Below are 18,198 nucleotides of genomic sequence, written 5' to 3'. Positions count from 1 at the left end.
GCGGAGACGAGGCGGCGGCGGCGGGGGCGCCGGACACGAAGGGAGGCCGGGGAGGCAGGCGGGCGGTCGCTCCCCGCGGGGCCGAGCCGGACGCGTCTTCCCGTCCCCCCTCCCCTCCCCCCCGCGCCGCTCCGCGCTCGCCGCTCGGCCCCGCCGCCGCGTCGTGGGCGCCGCTCGGCCCCGGGGCCCGGGAGGGAGCGTGGTGAGCGGACGGCGGAGGGACATGGCCCGGGGGCGCCGGCGCCACTGACGGGGCGGTGCTGCGAGTCGCCGAGGGCGCGCCGGGCCCTGGTGCCGGGGGCCGCCCGCCCGCCCGCCGCCTGCGCGCCCGCCCGTCCGCCCGCCCTCCGCGGCCGCCCGCCCTCCCCCCGCCCCGACTCACACTCACAGGCCGGGCATTGATGGTAATGTATGCGAGGAAACAGCAGAGACTCAGTGATGGGTAAATGCCTCTCTTCGTTCCGGGCCGGGCCGCGGCGGGGCGGAGGAGGGGGGCGGGCGGGCGGGCGGCGGGGAGGGAGGGAGGGGGGCGGCGAGCCGCCTTATCTGGAGCTGGCCGCGCCGCCATTTTTGTTGTTAACCCCGATCGGGAGCGGGCCGGGGAGGTGGGGCGGCCGCGCGGGGCCGGGCGGGCGGGCGGAGGGGGGGGGGTGGCCCGGGTTCGCGGGGCCCCGGCCGTCCCGGGGGTGTCCGGGGGTCCCCTCCCCCCGCGCTCGCGTGTCGGCGCCCGGCGCGGGTCCGTTTGGGAGGTCCTCCCCTCCCCCTCCCCCCCGCCGCCGCCGCGGGGAGGGGCGCCCGCCCCCCCTTCCTCCCCCCCCCCCCCCCGCTTTCTTCCTCTCCCCGCCGCCTCTCCACTCACGGTCTCTCTTTTCTTCCTGTTTTTCAGCTGTCACGACCGGAGGGGGGACTCGCAGCCTTACCAGGTACCAGCCGAGCCCCCGGCCTGGGGGGGGAGTGGGGGGGGATCGGAAGGGGCCGGAGGGGGAAGGGAGGGAGGGAGGGAGGGACGGCTGCTACTCGAGCGCAGGCTTCCGAAGTCGCTGCAGGCCCCGCGGTGCCACCGATGGTGAAAGTCGGCCCCGCGATCCCGCTTTACCGACCCGGGAGAGCCCCCCGTCCCTCGCTCCCTCCCTTCCTCCCTCCCCCCAGCACACCCCGTTCCGGGACACTCACCGGGGCCGTCGGGGTGTGTGTGTGTGTGTGTGTATGCGAGCGCGCGTGTGCGCGCGTGCGAGAGGGAAAAGCCTTCTGGCCGGGGAGGTCTTGCTGGGTTCCCTGACTGACTGAAGGAATGGGTGGCAAGTGGGGGTAGGTGAGCCGGGAGGGGGGGCACTGAAAGTTGAGGTTCAGGGATCCCGTTCAGGTAAAACTCGAGGAAATTGCCAAGGGCTCCCACCGCGCGCACTCGCGCCACTCCGCGTGTGCACGAATCCTCGCACTTTGTCATCGTGAGCTCCGGTGACGGGGTGACTCTTCGGGGCCTGGGGGGTCGCGCCTCGATAACTGCAGTGCTTACAAGGGAAAGTTTCTTTAATAATTACGGTGCATCAGGCTCCGGGTGGAAGAGCGCTCATGGTTGGTGACTATCAAATGACCACAGAAGTCAACACCTCAGCTTTTAATCTTTGAAAGCATGCGCATTTCTAACCTGATAGTCCTGTTACTGTCTAGCATGTGTGGTTAAACTTGCAGTTAAAAACAAGATTTCCAGATGTCACGTTGTCATTCAGTTTGCATATGTCAAAGATTAACCTCTGTTAACAGGCCCCCCCTCAAAAAATTACCCATTATAAACGACAGGTATATCATATTTGTTTGAAATATTGAGTGAAACCAAATAATTCTTTTGATGGTAGCTCACTAAGTTTGGTTTTCCTTTTTAGGAGCATTGCTTATATATGTTGCTTATAGCAATTTATTTTCTTTTTTGGTCGTGGGGTTTGAATTCTGGGCCTGGGTGCTCTCCTGAGCTCTTCAGCTCAAGGCTAGCGCTCTTCCACTTGAGCCACCAGGCCACTTAGGGTTTTCTGGTGGTTAATTGGAGCCCTGGCTGGCTTCAAACCTCGATCCTCAGATCTCAGCCTCCTGAGTAGCTAGGGTTACAGGAGTGAACCACCTGTACCAGGCCCAGTCAGTGTTTTTATAATAGTTCATGACCATCTTCCATACCAGGAAGTAGTTATGTAAAGTAAGTGAGAAATGCTTTATTTGAATCACAGAAATGAGGCAACTGATGGCTATGTTTATTAATAAGTTCTCAGAAACATACATATTGTTTATATATTGTTAGGACTGAGGGGTTTTTCTTTTTTGGTGGTGATGGGGCTCAGTCTAGCTTTTGCTGGCTTAAACTTTCCAAAATGGAACTTGACATGCTTAAAGAAAAAAATTTGAGGGACACGCCAAGATACTTGTCTCATGTTTTCAAGATAGGGCTTAAAAAACAAAACACACCAAAAACTAGGAGCCTTTTTTTTTTTTTTTGACTAGTAGACTTAGAGAAAGTAACTCAAGCATATATATATATGTGTAATCTGAATAAAGGCAGATTTGAAAGTGGAAATTTTACTAAACATAAAATTGAAATCAAGTTAGTTTGCCAAAATTTGTAATGTGATTTGGGAGTTGATTTTCAAGTTTAATTTGTCTCTGCTTTTTTTGGGGGGGTGATGTTTTACAGGCACTTAAATATTCATCGAAGAGTCACCCCAGTAGTGGTGATCACAGACATGAGAAGATGCGAGACGCCGCAGATCCTTCACCACCAAATAAAATGTTGCGGAGATCTGATAGTCCTGAGAACAAATATAGTGACAGCACAGGTCACAATAAGGCCAAAAATGTGCATACTCACAGAGTTAGAGAGAGGGAAGGTGGTGAGTAGCTTTTCTTGTTTCAAGTTTCATGTTTATTTTCACAACTAAAATAGTGAATATGGTCCAGGAGATGGCTTAATTGGTAGAAAGCTTACCCAGCAAGCACGAAGCCCTGGGTTCCAATCTCCCAGTACTACCAAATAACAACAAAAAACTGCACTATATATATAAAATTGTTGAGACTGAGGAAGTTAAATGTTGCCAGCTTTTGTTAAATCAGTTCTGGTTCGTAAGTTACTGTAGGAATATACGTGAGCATGGACCCATGTATCTGATAATGAGAACTGCATTTGTGACTACCATCTACAAAATATTTGCTACTGAATGAGATGCTAGACATTTCTACAAGAAAGAAAGTTTTCGAGTTAAAGATTGCAGCTAATTTTGAGATTCTTGTTGCTCCATTTGCAAATCTTTTCTAACTGATAAAAGTGTACATTAGAGCTTTTCTTGGTAACAATAGATTAAAAAAGCTTAATGTGATTCAGAAAATAATTTTTGTGAATTTAAAAATGTGTTTTGCATATTCTTCAGTTCTTAACACACAAGTTCATGGAAATACTCTTAAAAAAATATATTTTTTGCCAGTCCTGGGACTTGAACCTCAGGGCCTGAGCACTGTCCCTGGCTTCTTTTAGCCTAAGGCTAGTACTATCACTTGAGCCACAGCACCGCTTCTGGCCTTTTCTATATATGTGGTGCTGAGGAATTGAATCCAGATCTTTATGCACTCTACCACTAGGCCATATTCCCAGCCATGGAAATATCCTTAACTCTTTAGGCATTAGCCCATTCCATTTGTAGTGTTAGCTCATTGTACTGAAGGCTGAGAATAAAGAAAATTTCAGACTGACATTGCTCAAAATTTACCAAAACATTCAGTAATTAAGACATTCGTATTTTCTTTTGTCTGAAGATCTCATTGCTCATGTAGTTAACATTTTAGGTGTTTAGTGGAATATTATATAGTTGCTATTTGGTTTTGTTTTCTGATAGTTTAATACTTTGTTTACTTAAAACACCCTGCATCTTTTTGTTAGTGTTCCTTCCGTTTTGACTCTTTGGATAGACATACAGCTTTACCTGGTGTGATCATACATTGAGATACTGAGAAACATTGGCCTCCTACGTAATTACTGGATTGATGAAACTATTAATGGTCAGGAAATTGCATTGGGATCTAGCAGCTTGCATAAATTGGATGTGAGAAAAATAGTCCTCTTGGACATAGATAATGCTTTGTGCTACTTACACAGATAAACCAATGTTTGTAAGAGTAGTAGGATTTGATTAGTAAAGTTTTAGAAGCTATTTGGTAGCAAGATTACACTGTCAGTGTCTTCAGTTTTGTGGGTTAACTTTTCAGTGTTAACATAGACCCTGAAAGGATGCTACTTATTAACTATCCTAGGCGGTTTTATTTTTAATGTTAGCTTTTGCAGGCAAGTTCTAGTTATGCTATACTGTGCTTTATTTTGAAAAGTTCAGCAGTTGTGACAACGTAAGGCATTAGTCCCTCACCTTGTAAGATAGACTCAAGTTCTTATTTTTAGTGACTCAGTTAATCTTCCATATCCACAAATCTAGTATGAAGTCAGTTGAGAGATACGTGGAAGACTTTTAGAAAAGCTGTCATCTCTGTATAGTGAAATAGTCCCTGTACAAGAAACAGTGTGCTGCTTATTCATTCAACAAACAGAGAGCATCCACTGTGTGTCAACCATTAAGATAGGAATAACCTTGATCTTAAAACTGCTCTTAACTGCTTTGAGTTTTGAGAGACCTACTGATAGTTTACATAGACATTCTCTATTTTTTTTTTCTTTTTTTGCCAGCTCTGGGGCTTGGACTCCGGGCCTGGGGTCTCGAGTTTCTTTTGCTCAAAGCTAGAGCTCTACCGCTTAAGCCACAGCACCACTTCTTGCTTTTTTCTGTGTATGTGGTGCTGAGGAATCAAACCCAGGGCTTCATGCATTCTAGACAAGCACTCTACCACTAAGCCATATTCCCAGCCCTCTCTTTTTTTTTTTTTTTTTTTATTTTCCTTCAAGTGTGAATGTCCAAGTATTGCTGGCTTTTGTCTTCCTCTTTGCTGATGTTAGTTTAGTTCCATTTGTAAGAAACTTTTTACTTATTTTTTAGTGTGCTTATTTTTCTAAGTTAGGCTCCACTTCTAATATGTTTTCTGGCCGCTTGCCTGCCTGCCTCAGTAAACTAATATTACAGTTACATTCTTGTCTATATTATACTGTTGTGGGCTGCTATATTTCTTTATACTGTGAAGGGAGGAATACCACAAAATAAGATATTTTCATTCAGTAGTTCAGAGTACATCCTTGATGTTCATTATTTAGAAGTACAATTAGAACTTTTTTCATGTAAAACTTCAGTCACTATAGTTTTACTTCAAATGTATACCAGTTGTCTTATTGCTAATGTGTTTCAAACAGCTTTTTTCCTGTTTATGATTTTATTACAGGCATTATGAAATCCCTCAAATTTTTATCTAAATATAAAACCAAACGTATTTCCAGCCATTATCAGAAATGAAGTGTCAGTGTGTTGGATTGTCAGTGCCCTTAGACATGCATAAATAAATTTAGTGTAAGAACAATTGCTCACTGAACTAGTTCTTTAGAATTTTTTTCATTTTAAAGTTTTGTCATTTTTTTTTTCTATTTTGATACCCGTCTCCCTTTGTATCCATAGCGGCCTATTGAATTTTCAGTTTTCCTGCCTCAGCCTCTTGAGTGCTAGGTTTGCAACCCCACATGCAACTAGAATGTCAGTCTAATGATTTTTAAAATTTTTAAAGTTAAAAGCTAGTATGCTATGCGAAGCTTGTAAAAATATTTCCTTACTAATAGGCATTGCATATACTACATACTACATACTGTTTTCAGTTCTTACTGGATTTTTTTTTTCTTGTATATTCTTAGTGTCATGTCAGGGGTAATGGATACATTATAAAAAAGTGGGGATTGCAGATTTTTTTTACTCCTAAAGTTTTTATGTTACTACTGCAACTTTCATATATAGCATATACAGAGATTATATCTTTTAGTACTTCTTAAATTGAATGTAGATTATTACAATCTTAGATGAAACTATAAATTTAAGATTTTTTTGGCCAATAAGTTCTTTTTTGTTAACTTTGAATTTTTGGCGGTATTGGGAGTCAACTTACTTGATTTGCTTGGCTGGTGTTACACTACTTGGGCTATATTAGTCCTGCTTGCTTTTGGGTAGTGACTTTGGAGACAGGGTCTCAAGAGTTTTCTTTTTTTTTCCTATGCTGGCTTCAAACCTTGGTCCTCTGGATCTCAGTTTTCTTAGCTAGGATTATAGGTGTGAGATACAGGTACCTGGTTAACCCTTTTTGTTTATAGGTATCCAGAACCAAAAAATGGTGAGCCTCATACTTTAATTAACTAAAATATAATTAACACTCGTCTGGGACTTATGCTCAGGGTCTTGCATTCTTCTTTTTTTGCCAGTCCTGGGGCTTGAACTCAGGGCCTGAGCACTGTCCCTGAGCTTCTTTTTGCTCAAGGCTAGCATTCTACCACTTGAGCCACAGAACCACTTCCAGCCTTTTCTGTTTATGTGGTGCTGAGGAATGGAACCCAGGGTTTCATACATGCTAGGCAAACACTACCCTACTACCAAGTCACATTCCCAGCCCCAGGGCCTTGCATTTTTGTTCAGGGCTGGCACTCTGCCTCTTGAACCACATCCCTACTTTGGGCTTTTTGCTGGTTAATTCATGATAAGTCTTGGGCTTGTCTGACTAGGCTGATGTCAAACTGGAAACCCTCAGATCCTCAGCCTCTTGAATAGCTAGGATTACAGGTGGAGCCACTGGTGCCTGGCTAATAATAAGCCTTTTGCTTAGAAGTAACCAGAAGAAAAAATTGTGAGATGTAATAATTAGATTAGTTCTTATAGTTTAGATATTTTAATATGATGGGTCTGTCACTCAGACCTCAAAAATGTAAATGGGTAGTACAGGTTCGATTTGTATTTTAAGGCGTTTTACTCCTTTACCTAGTTTTTTTCTTTATCTCTGTGTGTGTTGTGTAAGTGTGCCTGCACTGGAGTTTGAACTCAGGGCCTCTTTTTCTGCTCACAACTAGCTTTCTACCACTTTAGCTGTACCTCCAGTTCTGGCTTTTTGTTGATTAATTGAAGATAAGAGTCTTTGACTTGCTTTTTCTCTGGCTTTGAACCTTGATTCTCAGATCTTATCTTTCTGAGTAGCTAGGATTATAGGTGTTAGCTACCAGTTCCTGGCTACCAAATTTCCTTGGTTCTAAAACTAAAGAAAAAGTAATCTTGAGAAGTTCCTTAGATCTTACATTGCTTAAAGAACCAGTGTTAGCTTGTGGCTCAGGTCTGTAATCCTAGCTACTCAGGAGGCTATAATCTTAGGATTGTGGTTTGAAGCCAGCCTATGCAGGAAAGTCTGAGTTGGTCAGTTGAAGAATCTTGAATTTAGGAATTTCTAGTAAATTTACATTACTTAAAATTTGAGTGTTTTTTTTTTTCCAGTCCTGGGGCCTTAGCATTGTCCCTGGTTTCTTTTTGCTCAAGGCTAGCACTCTGCCACTTGAGCCACAGCGCCTCTCCTGGGTTTTTCTATATATATGGTGCTGAGGAATTGAACCCAGGGCTTCACGTGTACAAGGCAAGCACTCTTGCCACTAGGCCACATTCCCAGCCTCTGAGTTTTTATTTTTTAGTATAAGGAAATACTACCTTTAGAGAGTTGGTAAGCATTGTTTCTAAAGATTTTAAGTTAGCTTTATAGCAAAGTTTTTAATTTTGTCAGCAATAACTTTGTAGAAAATGTATTTTCGTCTCCTAATTCTCAAGTTTATTATAGATTGAGCATTTGAAAAGTCAATTCATGCCAAAATGCTCAAAATACTGTGATTTGGGGTCTTTAGATGAGGAATGTTCAGCTACTAAGTGTAGTATTTTAAAACCCAAAACACTAAAATGTAAAACTCTTACATATGCTCCTAACATTTTGGATAACTGTGAAAGAACTACTAAGAAATTACTAAGAAGTCACTTCTTACAATTAATGTTCGAATCTTTCACGTTTTTATAGACTTAATTGTACAGCATGGCCTTATGGTTGCTTAAATCTACACATTAAAATATGCTTTCTATTAATAATGTTAAAAGTTCTATAAAAGCTAAGTCAGTTGATCCTCATGTTTACATTGAAAGTATGTAGAAAAAATAGATTTATTTTTACAGTTTATTAAATGATGGAAAATTATGCTTGTATAAAGCTCAACAGGTAGTGTCATCTTAACCTACGAATTAGTTTCTTTGTATGGTCAATTGTACAGCCAAACAGGCTTATTTGTAGTACAGTACAGTATAGTTTAAACCTTTAAACTATTGGATCCAGCTTCTGTTAGTGGTTATCATGTCTCATCCATTATCAAAAGGGAACATAAAGTCAGCAAATTTGAAGGCTCAAAGTAGTTTTTCCTTAATTTCAGGAAATTATATAGTCTAAACTTGCAAATTGTGATATTTGAGCTGTTATACTAAGTCGTTTTGTCTTACAGCTTCTTGTTATATTTGAACAATTCTAGAGATAGCTATGTATTAGGACTTAATGATTTTATTTTACAGTCACGAAAATACTTTGAAATGGCTCACTTTGACCGACAGCCTTAATTTGAGTCATTTTCTCATTATGCTGGATGTAAAGTGTGTGCGTGTGCACGCGCGCGCGCATGTGTGTGTGTGTTTTGGGCCAGTCCTGGCTTGAATCAAGGCCTGGCTGCTGTCCCTGAGCTTTTGCTTCATCTTTTGAGCCACAATTCCACTTCTGGCTTTTTGATAGTCACAGGAAATAAAGAGTATCATAGACTTTCCTGGCCAGGCTGACTTTGAACCATGAGCCTCCTGAGTTCCTAGGATTACAGGTGTGAGTCACTGAGGCACCTGTCTTAGTTTTTAGAGTGCCATACATTGTGGGTTTTTGTTTTTGTGTGCTGATTCTGGGGCTTGAGCTCAGGCCCTGAGCTATTCCTTAGCCTTTTTGTTCAAGGCTAGTGCTCAGCCACTTGATTGACAGCTTTGCTTCAGCTTTTGATGGTTAATTTGAGATGATAGGTTCATTGACTTTCTTAATGAGAGTGACTTGGAACCACAGTTCTCAGATCTCAGCATCCTGAGTAGCTAGGGTTATAGGGTTATAGGAGTGAGCCATCAGCACCTGGCTATATTTATATCCATATATATACATATATATATTTGTTTCTTTTCTTTTTTTTTTTTTTTTTTTTTGCCAGTTCTAGGGCTTGGACTCAGGGCCTGAGCACTGTCCCTGGCTTCTTTTTGCTCCCAGGGCTTAATGCATGCAAGGCAAACACTCTACCACTAAGTCATATTCCCAGCCAATGTTTTTTGTTGTATAATTTATAGAAAATACTTCTATAATTTATAGAAAAATTATAGAAAGTTTTAGTATGGTATTCATAATCTGTTGTACCAGAATAGTTTTGAGGTAGTACATCATTGTACTAAAATTTGACTGTGAACTTGGGCATTTGGCACACTAACGTGCTAGAGATGATAAGTAATAATATGTGGTCTTTGCTAAAGAACATAAAGATGCTTTATTGTTTTCAAAGCCTCTTGACAGTTTCTCCCCTGCCTTTTATTTTGTTTTTATTTTTTTGATTGTGCATGCCCATACTGAGGCTTGAACCTAGGACTTGAGCACTGTTCCTCAGCATTTTCACTGAAGTGTAGTGCTCTTCTACTTGAGCCACAGCTCTGCTCTGGATTTTTGTTGGTTAATTTGAGATAAGAGTCTCATGTACTTTCTGCCCAGGCTGACTTTGAAACACAACCCTTGGATCTCAACTGCCTGAATAGGGTTACATACATCAGTCATCAGTGCTTAGTGCATAAGTAGCTAGGGTTTTAGGCGTGAGCCCCCAGTGCCTAGTGCATAACAGCCTTTTGGAAGAAATGAATTAGCATTATTCCTCTTGTGCTGGTGAAATTATTGAGTTACTGTTATTGATATTGGAAAGCAAGTATTGTCATTATGCCTAAAGTTTTATTTCTGTATTCAAATAATACTTAAAACAGTCATTTCATTTCTACTTACTGCCTTCTGCCTGGATTCTGCAAGAGCTCCCTGAATGGTGTTCTGCCTTCTATTTTTTTTTTTTCTACTCAGTACACTGAACAGTCCAGTTAAAATGCTAGTTCAATCAGCACTCTAAGCTTGCAGTTCTTCTTACCTTTTGGGCATATAAAAAGACTCATGTACTCTGTTGTCCAGGTATTTTTTTTCAGCTTTTTGTTTTGTTTCTTGCATTATGCTTTTTCTGGCATCATCATGTTCTGTTTGTATAAGTACTCTTTCATTCCAGTAGCATGTCTGCTTATTTCATCCTTTCTCTGAGCCTTTTGTGACTACTCTGAAACAGCTATATCTAACACTGACCTGCTTTTCTAGTACTTCATGTAGCTTGGTGTTTTGTTGGTTATTTGAAAGTTACCATGTTATGAAAAATTACCAACAGGATTTATAGGAAATAGGATTTAGGAGTACAGTATTCAATAAATGCCAGTGGTATTTTAAAAAAAAGGATCTATATAAAAACTATAGCCTGGTGTATACACATTGCGTTTTTTCTTCCTGTGGCTTGAGTTCAAACCCAGGACCTTGTGCATGCTAAGCTAGTGCTCTACTTCTAAGCTATATGGTCAGGCATGGTTTTATTATATATAAAAATATTAACATGCTAAGTGGCACTTGTAATGACAGGAAGCCTTCTTTGTGAAAATGGGCATCAATCAGAAGTATTGTAGCCTGTGAGTTACTGTGAAATGATAGATGGAGGTTTATTGGAAATCAGATACGAAGTTGTACCAAAATCGGTGATGTGACTCACAAATTTATGTGATGATGAATCAAGGTAGTTGGTTTTTGTGGTGTTAGTGGTGGTGGGACTTGAACTCAGGGCTTAGGTACTGTCCCTGAGCTCATTTGCTCAAGGCTAGCACTTTACCACTTTGAGTCCCAGCTCCACTTTTGGTTTTTGAATGGTTAATTTGAAGAGTCTTTGCTTACTAATGTGATAACCTGAAGGAATTTTGTTAACATGTATCATATTCTGGTTCATCATTTTGGGGCTATGGCCCGACAGTCTGCTTTTTTCAACAAAATCTCAGATACTTCACTTGGTGCTTGTTTCATGTAAGTAATAAGATTCTAGATCGGAACAGAAATGTGAGGTTAATACAGATGCAAATGATGTGTCATTTATGTGGTACCTTTATTTTTGAAAGCTAAAAATGAAGTGAGCCTCTTCATGTAGTCATGTTGGTGTACATGAAAGTTTGCCATTTATTGTGTGCTGTTTGTATGGGTTAGGTATTGTAGTGGAATCTAGGAAATGGGAATTGAGTAAGATGGTAAGACTACTGCTAGGAAATCTGGGATAGGCATTAAGTTAAATGTAAAACAATACACATTTAAAACAGAGACCTTACAATAAACAGGGCCTTGAAGTCTGGATAAGTATCATTGTTTCCTGGTATTCATGAGGGCTTGACTTCCAGGGTCTTCCCAGATACCTACAGGTGTCCATGCTCAAGTCTCTTAAATAAAATGGCATAGTATTTTTCTGTAATCTACACATGTCCTGTTGTGTCAAATCACTTGTCTCTGTAATAATTAGAATATGTAATATGGTGTTAAGTACTTTGTAAATTGTTGTTAAATAGCTAGACATGTATCCTTTCCTCCCAAATGTTAATTCTTTGGGGTTTGAACTCTGGGCTTTGTTAGGCAGGCATTGTCACTGAGTCAGTTATTCCCTTAGCTTTTTTGTGTTTCCGTTACTCTGGGGCTAGGGTCTTGCGTTTTTGCCCAAGGCTTGCCTGGGATAGAGCTCCTCTTACCTTGGTCTGCTGTGTAGCTGTGGTTATAGATGTCCACCACTATCTGTGGCTTCACCCCAGTCATTCCCTCCCCTCCCCCCCCTTCCAGCTTACACTTGGGGCTTTGAGCTTCTCTGCTCAAGGCTATTGCTCTACCACTTGGGTCATTGTACTGCTGGCTTTTTGCTGATTAATTGGAGATAAGACTTTCCCTTCTTGGTCTGACTTCAAACCATGGTCCTCAGCTCTCAAGCTCTTAAGCAGCATAGGCACCCAGCTTCCCCAAATACTTTTGATTCATGATTAAGTTCTCACATATGTAATCTCTGAATATGGGGGGGATGAATGGACCTTCAGTTTGTTTTTGAAGCAAGTATAATTTACTTTTAGATTGGAATGAGATCAGCCAGGATCCCTTTTAATTTTTTGTGACATTTGTTAACACTAGAGAACCTTGGAATACTATTCAAACCACACATGCATAAATACGATACTTAAAATGTTTTTGCAAAACACTGCTTTCTAGGGAAGTAGATCTCATTTAGTACTTGGGTTGCACTGGAATGTTTTGTGAATTTGTCATTGTGAGCTGTTTTACAATAGTATTCAGTTTTGAGCATAGATCTAAATTGGGTTGTTTTGGCTTGAATATTTGGGGGTACTTTCCTGCTAGCAATTTTTTTTTTTGGCTAGTCCTGGGCCTTGGACTCAGGGCCTGAGCACTGTCCCTGGCTTCCTTTTGCTCAAGGCTAGCACTCTGCCACTTAAACCACAGCGCCACTTCTGTCCGTTTTCTGTATATGTGGTGCTGGGGAATTGAACCCAGGGTCTCATGTATACGAGGCAAGCTCTCTTGCCACTAGGCCATATCCCCAGCCCTGCTAGCAATTTTTGCTCAGTAAGATTTTGCCACTTCATTTAATGTCTAATCTTGAATGAAGATTGGACAAAACTTTGGATGGTGGTAATTGCTTATATTTCTGAAAAGGCTGATAAGACTACACTTAAAATTGACTGAACTTTTAAAATATTTTTTTCTACTTTTGTTTAAAAGATTGGTTTCTAATAGCTGGAGTTTCTTTTATTCTAAAACACTTCAGTTGACCCAAATTGACATGGTAAATGTATCACCATCTTGTGCATTGGGTCCCTAGAATTTGTTTATTGTAAATGTGAAAGTTTGTATCCTTTGACTTAACATCTTTTCATCAACCACCTTTCTTTTTTCTCTGCTTCTGTGGATTCTCTCTGTGTAAGATCATTTAGTGTAGTGTCCTCAAGTTGATCCATGTTACCAAAAATACCTCCTTTTTTGTGGCTGAATAATATGTTATTCTGTATTGTTCTATACTTAGTGTTCTGTATTTTCTATTGTGCTCATCCATTGATGAACACTTCGATTATTTCTGTGTCTTGGCTGTTGTGAAGAATGCTGCAACATGGGGCTGAGGATATGGCCTAGTGGCAAGAGTGCTTGCCTCGTATACATGAGGCCCTGGGTTCGATTCCCCAGCACCACATATACAGAAAATGGCCAGAAGTGGCTCTGTGGCTCAAGTGGCAGAGCAAAAAGTGGCCTTGAGCAAAAAGAAGCCAGGGACAGTGCTCAGGCCCTGAGTCCAAGCCCCAGGACTGGCAAAAAAAAAAAGAAAGAAAGAATGCTGCAACATAGGGTGCAAAAGTCTCTTTCGAGATCATGTGCATACATACACAAATGCACATACATAAGGGGATTCCTGACCTATTTTGAATATTAATGCTATCAGGTATTTGGCTTGAATGTAGTTTTTTCTCTATAGTTTTCCTTTTCATTTTTTAATGTTACCTGTGCTTTCATTGTTACCATATCCACAGAATTATTGCCAAAACTTGTTAGGCAGATTTATCTGTTTTCTTTGATGAATCTTACCGTTTCAAACTTCAGTTTTTAATAAGAACCATTCTGTATTAATTTCTGTCCAATAAGACAAGAGTCCAATTTCATTCTGTTTGTGGATAGCCAGCTTTCCCAGCATGATTTATTTTGTATTTGGTATTGCTAGGGTTTGAATTCAGAGCCTTGGATTGGCATACCCAATTTCAATTTTGCTTTTGTTTTTCTAGATAGGATATTGTAATTGCCTAGCGCTGAAATCAGACCACCATCCTTTGCCTCCAAAGATTGTAGTTGTGAGCCATTGTTTTTAGCTTTCCCAGTACCATTTATTGAAGACAGTTTTCAGTCCCCTTTGTATGTTCTATGTATGATTATTGAAAACCAAGATTCTGTATTTATAAGGTTTTTTTAATTATCGAAAACCAATATTCTATATTTATAAGGGCTTTTTTTTTGTTTTTTTGTTTTTTGTTTTTTTTTTATTTTAAGAATGGTCCTGGAGTTTGAATTTAGGGCCTAGTGATGGCAAGACCACTAAGCTATACCTTCACTCTTGGGGATTGAACTTAGGGCTGTGCTCTGTCCCTGAGCATTTTTCCTCTGGTTATTCTTCAGGATAGGGTCTCCCTTTCCCCATTCATCATATGCCTGAATTGCATCTATATTGTGGGGGGTTTTTTTGTTTTTGTTTTTTTCCAGTCTGGGGCTTGACCTCATGGCCTGAGGCGCTGGTCCCTGAGCTTCTTTTGCTCAAGGCTAGCACTCCACCACTTGACCCACAGCGCCCCTTCTGGCCTTTTTTATTTATGTGCCACTGAGGAATCATGAGTTCAATGCAAGCAAGCACTCTACCACTAAACTGCCGTTCCCAGCCCTATATTATGTTTTTTGTAATTATTGCGATCATAGGTGTATACCACCTTGCCCACCAGTCTCCCATGGAAACTGAGTTAGGGACTTCCCTGACCTGGCTGTCCTGGAACTTGGGTCTTCCAGGGACAGGAACATTCCCTGGGCCTACTATTGTTTTAAGACTGGGATCTGGAGAGTTTTTCTGCCGGGACTGGTCTCAAGTCTTGCTCCTCCCATTTACAGCCTCTCAAGTAGCTAGGATGACAAGCAGTGGCCCCTGGCATTGGACATGTAAGCTGTGGGTCTGTATTATAATAGTACCACTGTGGTGTTGTTTTTTTTTTTTATAAAGCTTTGTTGTGAAGTTTTAAATTGGAGAGAGTGATGCATTTAGTTTTCATTCTTTTTCAAGTACTAATTGGCTGTCTTTTGTGGTTGCATATAAACTTCTGTGTGCCGTTACTGGAGCTTGAACTCCGGGTTCACATTCTAATTTGGCTTTTGTTCAATGCTAGCGGTCTTACCACTTGCACCACCTCTGTTTCCACTTTTTTGCTGTTGAATTGTAGATGTCTCCCTGACTTCATATGCCTGGGCTGGCTTCGAATCTTGATCCTCACATTGCAGCCTCCTGAATAGCTAGAATTACAGGACTGAACTACTCACTAGCACTTGACTACAAACTTTTAAGTTGTCTTACTGTGAAATGTGTCTTAGAAAGTGCTTTTGCTCAATATAGGTTTCTTATTTGGGCCTATGAATGTGCAAAGGGCACACCTGCCTTTATTTCAGGGCCATCTCCTTTTAAGTTCATGCAATAAAACAGTATTAGGTGATGATACTTGGGCTAGGCTTCTTATGCCAGGTCTGGTCTTGGACAAACCCTTGAAACTACCACTTGGTTTCCCCAAACTCAGATTATAATGTGCTAGTGTTAATCACACCCCTGGAATCGTTGTTACAGTGGCAGTCCCTCCAGCCTGACCTGATCTTCTTGTAAGGAAAATACTATAGTCTTATCTTGGGGTTGCATGGGGGTAGTCCAAGTGTGCCCCATACCCTGTTATACATACTCTACACATCTCTTGTCAACTGACTGCTCTCTTTGCCTGTTCTTATTTAATTGGTGAGTAGGCATAATTTAATGCATTTTCAGTGGCTATTAAAAACCACATTTTAATAGTTAAATCTGCTTTTCAACTGAAGCAGATCTGTTAGAAACAAATGCCTGGACATAGGGAATCAAGTAGGAGCTTTTCATTTTGAGCTGATGATTGGCAGATGCATCAAGCCATAAGATTTTGTGAGTGTCTAACATTATACTTTGTTTTTTTTTTTTTGTGGTTTTTTTTTTTGCCAGTCCTGGGCCTTGGACTCAGGGCCTGAGTACTGTCCCTGGCTTCTTTTTGCTCAAGGCTAGCACTCTGCCACTTGAGCCGCAGTGCCACTTCTGGCCATTTTCTGTATATGTGGTACTGGGGAATCGAACCCAGGGCCTCATGTATACAAGGCAAGCGCTCTTGCCACTAGGCCATATCCCCAGCCCCTAACATTATACTTTAAAAGAAATTTGTTATATTCGGGATTTGATATAAATAAGTAGCCTATGCTTTGTCACCTACCTGACTTTGACCTGATGTTGATGTTCACTTGGTAATGACAGTGCAAGTTAGTATATTTTTCTTGATTCTGTAAGAACAGGTAAGTTATGGTAACGGGGAATGGAAAACAGCAGATAAATAGTGTTTATGTTTTTTAAAAAACACATTTTGAGTCAGTGTTAATAGAGGTATATAAACCATTAATATTGTACAGTGTCATCACTAGCTATACAAAAGATAGGAAGTTTATTAAACCAATCAGAATAAGAAAGTAAAGATGTAGAAGATGCTGATGGCTTATATTAGGGTAATAGCAATAAAAGTAGCTTGACTGTGGATGTACTATGAAAGAAGCAACCATGTTCATTTCTAAGCTTGACTGTAGAATTTGGGCCTAACCAGTTGTTGGTTGGAGTCCCCACTTGAATGAATAATACAGAATGAAAGATTCCAAAGGTGTGGGGAGAATTTTTGGCTCTCGCATAACCTGACATTTTGGTTTAGGAGCCAAGTGGAGATACTGAGTAGGCAGATGAGTAGGTAGGATCTAGAATTAAAAGACTGAGATTTGGGGTATTTGGAATTTGAAACAATGAGAGTATAATAGACCTAAACTCTAGAGAGGGACTATCATTCAGGGGCTTGCAGGCTGTAAAGGCTGGACAGTAAATAGTTTTGGCTTTGCAGACATAGCGTCTCTTGTAGTTACAGATGCTCTTTGACCTAGGATAGCATTACATGCCAGTAATGCAGTTACAAGTTGGAAATTTAAGTCAAATACATGTAGTATAACCTTTAGCAACACTGAACTGTAAAGTGTCATTCACATGTGTGTTATGATCACTGCATTAAGACAGTGTCTTACTGCATACTACTTACTAATCTTGGGTAAAGGTCAGTTTAGCTTTTAGTGGATGCATATTGCTTTCACATTGTTCAAACAGCTGATTTTGGGAGGAACGTTTGCATTCAACTCTTCCTTACATTGCAGAAGCAACCATAGGTAATATGTAAATGAGAGGATGAATGAGACTAGATTTGACCCATAGGAAGTTTGCTTACATTACCTGGGGGAAAAATGAGTCAGGGACATAGGAATGGACTAATAAAGGAGACTGGACTGAAGAGAGTATGTAAGCAGGAGTATGTAAGGAGGAAGGGGATCTAGAGAGTGTCTTCTGGAAGCAAGCATCTTGAGAATGTGTCTAGATTTACCAGTAGGTTGGATCAATGTGAAAACAGAATTGCCAACCTTGAGGTGATGAGAGTATAAGGAGCCTTCAGGAAATGAAGGCTTGATTGCTGTGGGTAAAGAGGTTAAGAGGCTAAGGCATTGGGCTGGGGATATAGCCTAGTGGCAAGAGTGCCTGCCTCGGATACACGAGGCCCTAGGTTCGATTCCCCAGCACCACATATACAGAAAACGGCCAGAAGCGGCGCTGTGGCTCAAGTGGCAGAGTGCTAGCCTTGAGCGGGAAGAAGCCAGGGACAGTGCTCAGGCCCTGAGTCCAAGGCCCAGGACTGGCCAAAAAAAAAAAAAAAAAAAAAAAAAAAAAAAGAGGCTAAGGCATTGAAATAATGGCATACTAATTAGAGGGTGTGTGTGTGTGCACGTGTGCGCGCACACACGCTGCTCTTGGAGCTTGAACACAGCTTTGACGCATCCTGCTTTCTGCTCAAGACTAGCACTCTACCCCTAGAGCCACAGCTCTGCTTCTGGCTTTTTTTGCTGGTTAATTGGAGCTAAGATCCCACAAATATCTCTGCTAGTGCTGGCTTTGAATCTTGATCCTCAGATAGGTCAGCCTCCTGAGTAGCTAGAGTTACAGGTGTGAAGCCACTGGGGCTTGGCATTTAGCACCAGTTTTATTTTTTTGCCAGTCCTGGGCCTTGAACTGAGAGCCTGAGTGAGCACTGTGTGTCGCTGGCTTCTTTTAGCTCAAGGCTACCACTCTATGCCTTGAGCCACAATTAGCACCAGTTTTTACAGTAAGCCCAGAGAAGATAGGTTTGAGGTTATTTACTGCTTTCAAAATGCAACCTTGGATGCCTCCAGTAATTT

The 18,198-nt window shown here is 41.5% G+C and overlaps 1 protein-coding gene across 8 annotated transcripts in view; it reads left to right on the top strand.

The window, feature by feature from the left end:
• The window catches only part of Wac (WW domain containing adaptor with coiled-coil), a 75,385-nt gene that overhangs the window by 16,621 nt on the left and 40,566 nt on the right, over positions 1–18,198 (top strand). Inside the window, exons 2-4 of one of the 8 annotated variants that reach the window (XM_048368022.1) lie at positions 303–442; positions 887–923; positions 2,663–2,876. In XM_048368022.1, the coding sequence (XP_048223979.1) occupies positions 402–442; positions 887–923; positions 2,663–2,876 (292 nt within the window). In that variant the 5' untranslated portion in view covers positions 303–401. Of the gene's footprint in view, positions 1–162; positions 443–719; positions 737–886; positions 924–2,662; positions 2,877–18,198 lie in introns of those variants that run through there. The other 7 variants (XM_048368023.1, XM_048368024.1, XM_048368026.1 and 4 more) reach the window with 7 other exon arrangements.

The sequence above is a fragment of the Perognathus longimembris genome, chromosome 18 (assembly GCF_023159225.1).
Source record: "Perognathus longimembris pacificus isolate PPM17 chromosome 18, ASM2315922v1, whole genome shotgun sequence".
Classification (NCBI taxonomy): domain Eukaryota; kingdom Metazoa; phylum Chordata; class Mammalia; order Rodentia; family Heteromyidae; genus Perognathus; species Perognathus longimembris.
Note: the sequence above shows the minus strand (reverse complement) of the source record. Positions and strands in the feature narration are given on the sequence as shown.